The sequence below is a fragment of the Petaurus breviceps genome, unplaced genomic scaffold, assembly GCF_028583685.1.
Source record: "Petaurus breviceps papuanus isolate PSGF00001 unplaced genomic scaffold, PetGlider_PUasm1.0 90692, whole genome shotgun sequence".
Lineage (NCBI taxonomy): Eukaryota > Metazoa > Chordata > Mammalia > Diprotodontia > Petauridae > Petaurus > Petaurus breviceps.
In genome coordinates this window covers 4,828,329-4,841,720 of record NW_027187313.1, presented here as the reverse complement: position 1 = coordinate 4,841,720, position 13,392 = coordinate 4,828,329, and the positions used below count along the sequence as shown (strand labels likewise).

Genomic DNA, 13,392 nt, shown 5'->3' with positions numbered 1-13,392 from the left:
TTTTTGTTTCAGCTCTCATACTATAAGGAAATATTCTTTTTGCAGTCTATTTAGTAATTTTTTCTCATTTTCACATTTTTTGTTGATGATTTCACTTTGTATAATGCTAAGTGTAAAGCTAAAGGTGCTGTCCAGTGTTCCTAAATGAAAGAAGGCTATGATGTGTTTTACAGAGAAAATGTGTGTTAGATAAGCTTCATTTTGGCATGAATTATAGTGTTGGTGTCTGTGAATTCAGTGTTAATGAATCAACAATATGGCACATCCAGAAAAAGGAAGAGAACATTTGTTGATTTATCTTTAAGGCCACTCTAGAAGTGCTGAAGTAAATATGACCAGAAGCTTACAGAAACCTTATCCTGTATTTCTCCTAGGGACAATCTTCAGCGTGTGTGTGTGTGTATACACACCTATCTCTACATATTTCTTTCTGTTGTCAAGTTAAGCAAATGTCTTCATTGGCTGTGTCCAAAAATATATGTCTTATTCCTCATCTTGAGTCCATAGACACTGTCAAGAGGTGGCTAGTATTCTTTGCCTTTGGTCCTGTGGAATTGGGGTTTGTCATTGCATTGACTGGAGTTATCAAGTCTTTCAAGGGTGTTTTTATATGCCAAGCATGGTCATTTTACTTTTAGCAGAGAAGACTAAGAAAAATACAGGTTAAGTGACTTGTCCCCAGAGCAAGTAAGTGTAGGAAGTTGGATTTGAATTCAGGTTTTCCTGACTGTTCTATCTGTTGCTCCATATGACTATCCTAAAAACAATTCCTAGCAGAGGATGTTTATTAGTCAGTCCTATTGCTGCTTCCATTCTTAAATTTTCATCTTCTATTACTTGCTAGGTATCTTTATTGATTTTCTTTTCCCTATAATCTATTTACCTGCTATGGCACCTTCCTTGCTCAATATATGTAGGGAGCTTTCTTCTTCCTCTTTCTTTGCAGTTGAAAGATTTTGGAGTTAGATTTGCTAGGGTCCAGGCAAACACATTTTTTTTCCAGCCCTTGGTGAGAGTACTCTATCCCCTAGTCCGGAACTTGCCATTTTTATATTTTAAGCATAAATTCAAACTCTCTTCTTAGACACTGCCTTTTAATTTTTATTTCGTTTTGGTTTAAAATTTTTTATTTATATCTTCTGTTTTGATATCATCTTCATTCCCAGATATGTTTCTCTCATCCTTTGTAATAAAGAATAATAGAAGAAGATTAAAACAAAAAGCAGTTATGTAAAACTAACCAGCACACCAGTCAGGTCTGACAGTATATGTATACAATGTTCCACATGCCTAGTTTCTCACTTCTTCAGAGAAGGTGCATTTTTTCATCTTTTCTTTGGGGCCAAGCATGGCCATTATAATTACAGAGTGTTCATTTTTTCTTGTACAGTTTTCGTCTTCTTCACCAGCTATTCACTTTCCAGCTGATTCATGTGGCTAGTCTCTACATAAATTACCAGAATTGGGTAATGGTTGTCAGGACTGAGACGATTCAGGAGGCTCTCCATAATGTTTCCCATACATGCTTCTGGAAGAAGGCATAATTTCTGATTTTTCATGTCAGGTTGACTTATGGACACCTTAATAACCCTCAGCCAGGAGCTATGGACCACTGGGACACAGCTCTTCTTCCTGTGGCTAGGACTTGATGTTTTCTCTCCTTCCTGGTACCACTTGGGAATCCTCAGCTTCATTCCATTAATACAGAAGGCTGCGTTCTCTATAGAAGGCCAAGCTCTGTGCTTCATGGGAAGAACTTGGATTGCAGTATTCCATTGATTCATTGATCTTAGTCAGGGATGCTATTGATAGCTTTCTCAATAGGGGAATGGCATAACAAAGACTGTATTTTAGGATAGCTAACCTGTCAGTGGTGTGTAGATTGAGAGGAAAGGCTGATATCTTGGAGGAGAGGAGACCAAGTCATCTAGATATGGGATAATGAGAGCTAAAAGTCAGCTGAGTACCTGCTTGTTGAGTTACTTTTGTCTTTTCATTTACTCTGTTTGAATGTTCTACCCCCACAACCCAGGAAGTTGGAGAAAAGTGGCCTCCCCTAATTAAGCCTTGAAAACTAGTTCCATAAACTTTAAGCCAGCTAATTCTAATCCCATGGCAGGGATACAAAATAAGTATAAGACCAGTCTAGGAAGTTTCATCCACCCTCCTCATCTGCAGGCATTCATGAGCCTAGTGGAGAGAGAGCTTGCCTCAGAGTCAAGAAGAGCCCCGGCCCAAGTCATGCCTCTAAACACCAAATAGCTGAGTGTCCCTGATCAAGTCATTCAACCTTGGGTGCAGTAGGCAACTCTCTTAAGACTGTAAGCTGTGGATAAGGTATTTACTTGCATTTGTAGAAGAAATTTCCTCACCTAGGAATTCCTAATACCAAAGAAATCAGAGGTCTTATCCCTATGGCTATCCCTGTCTTTATTCCTATCTTTCTCACATATTATTATCGCTAGTGGGTTGAGTTCTTTACTTGGCATTAGGAAGACGGGGGTTGAATCCTGCCTCAGATGCTTATATCTACAAGGGCTTGGGTTAAGACATTAATCTTCTCTGAGCCTCAGTTTTCTCTTTTTCAAAATGGAAATTATAAGAGTACCTATTTCTACAGGATTGTTGTAAGGTTCAAATAAGATTAAGGGGGGGGAGGATGATGATGATGATTTCCTTCTGAACTGGGATCTACAGGTGCAGTGCTGCTATCATTGAATGGGTTACCTTGGTGGTAGGAATAATCTACCTTGGGGAAGTAATGAAAGTTCTAGGTGGAATATGATTCTGGGGATAGTATAGTTTTTCACTGGTTAGTTTACTTTTCTTCATAGCTATCTTTTACATTAGGGGAAAAAAAGTACCTAACGAGGGTAATTTTGGGCAGCTTTAGAAAAAGATGACAATACAGTGAATGGTAGAGGGGTGACATGTACACCACAGACCAGTTAGTGTGGGTTACTATTAATGAAATACTAGTCTTTTGCATTCTAAATATGATGGCCTCCTTTCCCACCCTGATTGATACTGTGCAGGACAGCCAACTGTTCACTCCCCATTTAAGCTTTCTTATTTTTTTCTGATACATTAAGATCAAGAATCATAGATTGAGAACCAAAAGTGACTTTAGGCATCAAATCTCACCTCTTCATATTTTAGACAAAGCAAATAAGACCTAAAGAAGCCCAATGACTTATCCAAGGTAGTGAGTGTCAGAGATGGGATTTGAACCTAGGTTGCTTGACTCAGAGTCAGTGCTCTTTCATTAAATCTCAAATCAGGTTCCTTTTTCAGAGGCTTAGGAAGGCGATAGTGGTCAAAACAGGTAGATAAAGTTGAGGGATGTCCATGTCTGGTGGACTGGTATCAAAGGAGGGATATTTGATATCATTTATTTTTTTAAACTATGAAAACTTGCCTGTACTGTATTTACATGGGCGTTTTCTCCCTTTCTGCTTTTCTTTCTTTGTCCTTTGTCTTTCTCCTTTCTCTTCCTTTCTTCTTGCATAGGTGTGTTTGACAACTGCTCCCATGCTGTCAGTGACAAGGGCTGGGCCTTGGGTATCCGCTCAGTGGGGCATCATGGGAGGAAGGATGGTCGTTTCTTCTTTTCTCTCCGCACGGACCGTGTGAAGAAGGCTACAATTGTGACTGGGCATAGCCGCTACTTGTCAGGTACCTGGACACATTTAGTGGCTACTTATAATGGACACCGCATAGCTCTGTATGTGGATGGAGCGCAAGTTGCCAGTAGCCTGGGTCAGTCTGGCCCCTTGCACAGCCCATTTATGGCATCTTGCCGTTCTTTAATCCTGGGTGGGGACAGCTCAGAGGACAGGCACCAGTTTCGTGGGCACATGGGTACCCTGACTCTCTGGAACACAGCACTTCAACAAAGCCAGCTCCAGCAGAGTTTCTTGCAGCCAAGTGGGTATGCGGACTTATCTTCTTTGGCACTCAGTGCTAATTTTGCTCCAATGGAACAGCAATGGGTAACCTTTAAAGATGGGGAATTCCCAAGACTTGAGATGCTCCAGGATCCAGATCCTGAGCCTGAGATTTTGTACCCTCTCATGCCTCCACCCTGTGGGCAAACCGTCTGTGACAATGTGGAGTTGATCTCCCAGTACAATTGGCATTGGCCACTGAGGAGTGAGAAGGTGATCCGTTACCAAGTGGTGAACATATGTGATGATGATGGACTGCACCCTACTGTCAGCAGCGAGCAAATCACCCGTCAGCATCAGGCTTTGAGTGCAGCCTTCAGCCGGTACAACATCAGCTGGCAACTGAGTGTCCATGAAGTGCGTAACTCTACCTTGCGGTATCGGGCTGTCCTGGTGAACTGTGAGCCCAGCAAGATTGGCAATGACCACTGTGACACTGAGTGTGAGCACCCACTTACTGGCTATGATGGGGGTGACTGCCGTCTTCAGGGACGCTGCTACTCATGGAATCGAAGGGATGGTGTGTGCCACATGGAGTGTAACAACATGTTGGATGACTTTGATGATGGCGACTGCTGTGACCCTGATGTGACTGATGTACAGAAGACCTGCTTTGACCCTGACTCACCTAAGAGGTAAGAAAGAGGAGTCTAGGTTCATTCTGCCTCAAGGTTGAATTTGTAGCATTTTCTTTTTCAGAGTTTTAGGACCCTAAAAAATGTGAGCATTAACAAAACAAAAAAGAAACAAAACCCAAATTCCCTGCACCATAATGTGAATTGTTTGCTATTTAATAGAGGTGTACATTGAATCTAAGAAATTAACATAAATTATATGTCACAACAATTTCTAAAGATTGCCTGGGAATTAGATAATTATGGACGTTGGTGCACAGTCATATAATAATGTAATGAATGTTGATTTTACTTGAGGAAATGAGGGGTTTGAACTCAGTGTTCATTAAGGTTAATTTATATTCATGTGACTTTGAATACATCATTTTCCATCTCTAGGAATCAGTTTCTCCATCTGTCAAAGAGAAGGATGATCTTTTAAGTCTCTTTTAGCTTTCATAGAGTAGCTAGGTAGTGTAACAGAGTGCTTAAGAAGACCTAGTTAAAATCTGGCCTCAGACACTTGCTAGCTATATGACATGGATAAGTCACTTAACCTTTGTCTGCCTCAGTTTCCTTATCTTGAAAATGGGGATAATAATAGCAAATACCTTGCAGGGCTGTTATGATGATAAAATAAGATAATATTTGTAAAGGGCTTTATAAACCTGAAAGATCTATATAAATGTCAGTTATTATTATTTTCTATATTCTAGGCTATAGGTGGAAGGAAGTGAGATCATGGGGATGCCAATGACAGGAAGCCACTTCTACAATCAATAAGCCTTAATAGCATCATGGATTAATGTTATCAGATGCTTGATAGTATCAAAATATGTAAACAAAATCCAGAGAGCCTTTTTTGCATAAATATTGCTTGTTATGTAACTATATTTATTATTATCCCAGCAAAGATTCCCAATTGTTATTCTGAGTGAGCCTCACTTTGGACCCACTGTAGAATCCCCAGGAGAGATTCCTAACTCAGTCACGGTTTCTCCACCTTCTTTTCCATCCCTTGCCATTTCTACTCTTCTACACATACTAAGGCAATTGCCCCTTCAAGAAAACACATCTACTGAGAAGAAGGTTTCTTGAGATCATTCAGGTGCTATATCAACACTATCGTCATTATCACCAATATGGAGGCACTATGGCAAATTTGGAGTCAGAGATCTTGGCTTAAATCCTGACACTACAACTTACTGTCTCTGTGACCTTGAGGGGATGGTTTACTCATGGCCACTAAGGTCCCTTCCAGCTCCAAATCTAAATCTACTATGAGCATCATCATAGAGTGCTTTAAGATTTGCCAAGGACCTTTCTGTATGTAGGTGACCCCATATGAACCTCCCAACTAAATTCTAAAGTAAGTACCACAATTGTTACTATTAACCTCATTTTACAATGAGAAACTGAGGATGAGAACATTTGGGTGCCTTGCTTAGGGGAACAAAGCTAGTAAATGTAAGAGGGTAGTTTCAGACCCCAGTCTTCATGACTTTAATTTCCAAAGCTCTGCCTCTACAATATTTCCTTAGCCTCCAATTGCCACTTCCCTCATTTGGACATTATATGCCCTAGTAATGTTTGTAGACAAATAGATGATAAGTTGATAAATGATAGATAGATAGGTGACAGATAATAGATAATAGATAGATGATAAATTATAGACTGGTGATAGATAAATAGATGATAGATTGATGATGCCTCAAACACCTATTAACTGTGTGAGCTTGGCAAGTCATTTAACTCTGTTTGCCTCAGTTTCCTCATCTGTAAATTGAGCTGGAGAATGAAATTGCAAACCACTCCAGTATCTCTGCTAAGAAAACCCCAAATGGGATCACAAAGAGTTAGACACAACTGAATGATAACAATAAGGCAGTGTGAGGTAGAGATGACCAGGAAGGAACTAAAGGGTTAGTTCTGGGGAAGATAAGGCAAAAGCTCACCCATCTATTTAGCCCCCTTGCCAAAGAAAGGCAGCCTCTTTCTTCTTTGGTTCTGAAAATGTCATACTTTCATTCCCAAATCCCTGTTACCTCTATTATTGCTTTTCCTCCATCTCTGCCTCCCAGCAAAAGAAGACAGAGGAGCAGATTATTTTAGTTAGTAGCTGCTATGAGCTCAGAGGGTGATTCATCTTATGTTTTTAATTTAGTAAGAAAAACCTCCTTCCATGCATCCTCCCTCCTTTGGGGACCTTCAACCTATCCCCACAGTGAGGTTGAAGGGAGAGAAATATAATGGCACAGAGCAGGTGACCTTTTCTCCCTCTTTTATAATTTTATTTCTGGCTCAGAGATTTGTTTGACTCTTTTTCACTTTCCCCTACCCTCCTTCTCTGTGTAAATCTGTCTTTATTATAAAGATATGGATCACTATTTTTGGTCTTAATTGGAGCAACCTATAATTAAAATTCAAACTTAACTCTTACAGGAATTTAGTCTATTAAATCCAAATATCAGTGGAGACTCAAAACAGAAGTGAAGGACAGGCTAAGATATTAGATTATGACACAAATTAAGGGTTCTTAAATTGAAGTTTGTGTCACTTAAAGGGGATCTGTGGATAGATTTCTTGGGGTCTGTGAATTTTATTTTTGTAAAATATTTGGATAATATTTCAATATAATTGGTTTCCTTTGTAATCCTATGCATTTTATATTTTGCTCTTAAAAACATTATTCCAAGAAGGAGTACATAGATTTCACCAGTCTGCCAAAAGGGTCTATGAAACTAACAAAAGGTTAAGAATTCTTGCACTAGATGGACTGTTCATACTTTCAACTCATAGGGATCTCACAGTTTGGGGCACCAAGTGATTCATAACTTGTATGATGAGTGAACATATTGTGCTATTCAACCACTTATCCTCCTGGTTAAGAGCTTTCCATTTACCTAGAATTCCAGTTACAAGACAAACTTCAAATTGACCAGCAAGGATTTTTAAAGGTTGTGGACGAAAGTTGGAATCAGGGACAGTTAATGGAGGGTGAATGTAAAAGATTGGCACAGTCTTATAAGAATAGTTCTGACAGCCATGGTGATTAAAAGGGGTTTTAGTTATACTGACTTTTCCCAAGGAGTAAGAGCTAAAGAATGGGGCTATTGTTTGTGGGGAGGGGTAGGATAATGATAACTACTGACAGAGAAAAAGAAGCACTGTATAACTTTGCTTTTGTTTTCCATGCCAAAAATAAGTGACAGCAAGAGTTATAGAGAGCACCAAATATAGATTAAGGAAGCCCTGCCTTCGGATTCCATCTCTGATGCTAGACTAGCTTCATGACCACAATCAAACTCTTCTTAGGCAAAATTCTAGACTTATTTACTAAGCTTTATGTAATCTGAACCCCAAAGCCCATTGGCATGAAACTCTCCTTAGTAATGGGTTGTAATCTCTGTTGGTGTTAGGATTTCCCACACACTTACAAAATCAAAGCCCCTTAATATATTGATGTTTCTCTGCAAAGGAGAATGGTCATTGGATTGAAATGATAAGCCAAACACATTAATAGGCAGTTGATAACTTAAGAAAGATAGGGTATAATTAGAGAGCCCTTAGCTGTCCTTGAGCTCAGATTACCAGGACCACATAAAATACATCCTGAGGTACTGAAGGAATTTACTGAACCACAACTGTCTGAAAAATCATGGGGAATAGGAGAGGTATCATGAGATCAGAAAATGGCAATAAATAGTCCCATATTTCAGAAATGGGAGGAAAATGGAATCTGCAAACTACAGGCCCATGAGATGCACCTTAAATCTTGGCAAAATTCTAAAACGTGTTTTTAAAGAGATGCCGAAGACAGTTTGGTACAGTGCATGAGGTGCTAGATTAGTAGTCCCAGGACCAGATTTTAAATCCTGGTTTTGTAATTTACTGCTTGCATTCATTTTCAGAAGTGACTTAATTTCTCTTTCTTATTTGTTAAATGAGTTGGTTGGAAAAAATAACTTCTAAGCGCTCTTCAGCTCTAAATCTGTGATCTCCTGAATACCTACAAATGGAAGAGATGGTCACAAAGTGCTAGTCCATCTTCAGCAAGAAAAACAAAACAAAACAAATGAACAAACAAAAATTCTGCAACCTAATTTCCTTTTTTGGAGAGTCATTAAACCATGTTGCAGATGTAGTTTGCCTAGAGTTCAGAAAAGTACCCAATGAGTGCTTATCCAATTCTTGTAGGAAAGATGGGGAAACATTGACTAGATAATGGTAGTTATCTGGCTTCTGAATGGGTAGGGTTGGATCTGTAGAGTAGCAAATAATGCTTTGATCTCAACTTGGAGTGTCTCAGGGACACATGCTTGACCATATGCTGCTGAACATTTTTGTTTTGGATAAAGACATAGGTGGCACACTTCTCAAATGAGAGAACAAAGAGGAATAGCTGACAATAATGACAGTTGAGATTCATAACTAGGCAGGTAAGTGTTGAAGTTGATAGAATGCTGGACTGAGTCAGGAAGACCTGAGTTCTAACTTAGTCTCAGTCATTACTAATTGTGTGATCTTGGGTGAGTCACTTGATCTCTGTGTGCCTTTGTTTCTTTGTCTGTAAAATGAGGATAATAATGCACCTACCTGCCTAGGTTAACATTAGGGTGAAATGAGATAATATTTGCAAAATACTCTGAAAAGTTTAAAGTGCTATATAACTGCTATATTATACTTTATGTCTGTGAAGGATGAATTGACTGAATGTAAGAAGATGAAATGTAGAAGGGATAAATTAATACTTACTGATATGTAAATACATTTGATGACACATTGGTAAATTTACATGGCATGCATATTGATTTTAAAGAAATAACCTCTTTTAAGGGTTTATTTATTTATTTCCAATTTAAGAGGATGATGTAATAGAAAACACTTAGGTTTAAAAGGTCCGTATCACAAGTGAAAGACATAAGGGAGATGTAGCTAATCAGTAGTTGATCTGAAAATGACCTTGGGGTTTTAGTGAACTTTAAGGTTACTATGAGTCACCAGTTTGTTATGAGAGCCAAAAAATCTGATGTGATATTGGACTGCATAGAGAAAGATAGAGTCTCTAGTAGCATTGTTCTCTGCCCTGATCAACCTGCATCTAGAGCACTGTACTCACTTTTGTGGGTCTCATTTTAGGAATAAAAATGATAAACTGGAGACCAGAGGAGGAAAACCAGAGTCTGAAGGGCTTCTAAACCATGAGGATCAGTTGAAGGAATTAAGGATTTAGACCAGAGGAAGGAAGATTTAGGGGATCCTGATAGTTCTCTTTAATAACCTGAAGGCTGGCAAGAGGAATTGGGATTAGGTTGGTTCTGTTTGCCCCTGGAGGGTAAAACTAGGAGCAAGTGGTGAATACTTTAAGCACAGATGTGAGGAAAGACTTCCTAATAATCAGGAATAATCTGAAAGTGGAATTAATTGCCTCAGGAAACACTGAGGGCTCCCTGAGTGGACATATTTAAGCAAAAAAGATTCTTATTTTAGTAGGGATTGGACTAGATTCCCTCTGAATCTAGTGAAGTGAAATCTCTCCCCAAACAACATTGTATTTAATTACTTTGTATATATTTATATTTATTCCCTTGATATTGATGATGTTTACATGCTTTCATTAGGTGAATACCTCACTAGAATGTCAATTTTTATAGGGAGGGAGTTTGCTTTTTTTTGTACTTGTACCCCTAACACTTAGAACAGTGCCTGGCACATAGTAGGCACTTAATACTTGATTAATACATGGGCACATTCGATGATAACATTTACGTGTCCTGTAGATCAATTTTTGAGATATAATACTTTTAAGGACCTATTTATTTCTAATTTAATTTAATTTATATTGATGAACAGAAATTAATTTTCTCTCCATCCCACCACATCCACCTTTGTGATAAATACATGGTTAAGAAAAACTAATTCCTATGTTTGCCATCCCCACCTTTCAAATATATGTATATGTACATTTTCATAGTATTGAGGGGAGATAACACTCAATAGTCCTCCTCATCCTCTACCCTTTCATCCCCAGTTCTCCTCAAAGGTCCTAAAGAGCCAAAAGAGAAATTAATTTCACAAAAATTCCTGTCCCGGAAGCAACTAAGAGGATGAGATAAGCTAAAGAATACAACATCAAACATCTGTAATCCAGATGGGCATGCTGTCAGGGGGCTAATATTTATCAGGCTGTAGGCCACGCAGGAGATGTGAATTCTGGACAGATTACCTGGCCAGTTGTGCGGAATTATATCAAGCTGCCAAAGTGGCTAGTTACTGAGTGGGGGGTAGTGGTGGTAGGTTCTATGGAGCTCCACCCTGGGAGGTTCCACCATGGGCTGGGGACAGGAGAGTAGGACACTTTTGGGAAATGCAATCACGGAATCCAAGACCCCGACCAAATCAGTTCTGGGAGCTGAACAAGGAGAATCTTTGGCTCCTTAAGGAAAACGAGCGTTCCCTGCAGAACTTTTCCGGGTTTCAGATTCCTCTTAGACAGTACTATTCTTTCCCTTAAAGCAGTAACAGAGAGACCAGGGTCTCTCTGCTGCTGACCCTACTTCTTTTGCCTTCCTCTGCTCTTCCTTCTCTAAAGTCAGCAGGGGCCAGATCTGCAATTCGATGTTTGCCTTTCTTTGTTGGCTTCTGTGCCTCTGTCCTCTTCATTATAATGGGGGGGAAACATCATAAAATAAAAACAAGTGACTAAGCAAGGCTTAACTGGGCCATCAATCACTGTGTCTCAGTCCAAGCTGTGAGGCAGACAATGGGTGTCGGGTGCATTTGTTTTCTAGAGTTATGTGTTGGGGCCTCTGTCTCTGTGTGTGTCAGAGTGACTCATTGCCTGTCTCTCTGAGTCCCTCCTGCATCCCTTTCGTGGTCTGCCTCCTCTCGCCAATGTTCCAAGTTGGGGAGGGCTGGATGTATTAGAGGCAGTAATTTGAGAGGAAGGGCTTGCTATCCGCTGCAGGAGCCCAGATATTCTGCTTAGAAGCAGACAGGTAAGAGACAGTTAAAGTCTCTGCAGCTGTGTGTTCAAAGCGGGGCATTCCCCTAGGAAACTGACAAGAGTGTGTATATCTGTGATGGAAAAGGGAGCAGGTGGAGACGTTTGCTGCCCGTGAGGCCCTACTAGTACCTGCTTTTTCAGGACTAGCTTGCCTCTCCACTCACCCATCTCTGCTGGATGCTGGGCCAAGGGAACAGCTCAGCTGGGGCCCTGCAGTGTCAGGGTCTGTTAACCATCATCCAGACTTCATTATAGGTTTCGTTTGAAGTCAGGATTCAAAGTTTCCTGAAGCCAAAAAAAACATGCAAGGGGGAAAATAAGCGTAAAGGGGTAGGAGAGGGCAGAGAGGGAAGAGGGATGAGGTAGAGAAAGTGAAAAACGAGTAGCAAGGAAACCTCTCAATCTCTCCATCTCCAAATGGGTAAACAAGAGCGAACTCTGGAAGCCAGTGACTCTTCTTCACGCTTCCTTCACCTGACTGGGGGAACCAGAGAGAAGACGGGCAACTTGTGCACCTTGCAAATGGGCCAGGAAATCTTACTGGTCCAAAGGGAGGGGTGGTCCGTCCCCTCCCTTCTCTCCATTTCCCTCTTTTCTTTCTTAGATCACTTCCCCTTTCCCAAACCCAGTAGATCCCCAGGTCAGAAAACAAGTAAAACCAGCATATGTTCCTCCTCATCTGGCACACTCTTCAAGGTGAGTGGTTAGTAACTATTTCCACAGCTGCCATGATGTGTTTTTCTCTTCCCATCCTCCTTTTCTCTTTAAATCATTCCCTACTCAACTGGATTATGCTAGAGAAGCAGAACCTGTGACAGTCAGGACTGAGCTCATGCTCATCAAAGGGCCTGGCACCTTGTAGAAACTTAGAGTGTTAATTAATTGAGTGATCAAAGACTCAGAAACGTATCTCCTTTCTCCCCTCTCCCCTATTCCCATTCAAAATAAATGATCACAACTGGTCACCTAGAACAGTGGAAAAAGTCCTAAATTTGGGTGCTTGTAGGACCTTGGTTCAAATTTTGCCTCTGCTTATCACTTCCTGCCTAATCAGGCAATTCACTTAATTTCTCTGGGCTTCAGTTCCTTTCCTACAAAATGAGAGGGCTGTAAGATTACAAAGGGACCAATTAATATTGAAATATCTATCAACACACATGCATATATAAAATATTTAAATGTATCTATGTATAAAAGTTCATGGGCCCCTAGTTAAGAAGCTTTGTCCAAGATAGCCTTTCTGCTCTAAATTTGATAAACCTACCAACTCCTATTTCTATGGAAGTTTAAAATTTACAAAATGCTACCATTGATTAGAATTTGGGATCTTTGAGGGAAAGGACCATGCCTTTTGCCTCTTTCTGTGTTTTCAGTGCTTAGCTGTGCCTGGCACATTGTAAGTACTTAATCCTTTCTGAGTGATGGGCTTACAACAGGGCTCCGAGGTAGCATAGTGTAGCAGAAGGAATGCTGTTCCTTACTACCTGGGTGACTTTTGGGGGAGAAAGCTCTCTTCTCTGGGGCTCAGTACTCTCATCTGTCAAATGACTGGATTCCATGAGATAGATGGCCTTCTCACTCAAAGTCTATGATCCTGAGGTAGGGAGGTAGCTTAGGTGGTACCATAGTTCATAGAACGCTGGACCTGAAGTTAGGAAGACCCAAGTTCAAACCCAACCTCCAACACTGACTGTGTGTCTCTGGCTTAACTTCTGTCTGCCTCAGTTTCCTCAACTATAAAATGGGGATTATAATAGCACCTACCTTGTTGTGAAGATAAAATGAGATAATATTGGTAAAGTATTTAGTACAGTGTTTGGTACAT

The 13,392-nt window shown here is 40.2% G+C and overlaps 1 protein-coding gene across 2 annotated transcripts in view; it reads left to right on the top strand.

Annotated features, from left to right (window-relative positions):
* The window catches only part of PAPPA2 (pappalysin 2), a 399,201-nt gene that overhangs the window by 45,638 nt on the left and 340,171 nt on the right, over positions 1–13,392 (top strand). For both annotated transcript variants that reach the window (XM_069065505.1, XM_069065506.1), the window contains one exon: positions 3,511–4,582. In XM_069065505.1, coding sequence (XP_068921606.1) covers positions 3,511–4,582 — 1,072 coding nt within the window. The remainder of the gene's footprint in view (positions 1–3,510; positions 4,583–13,392) is intronic.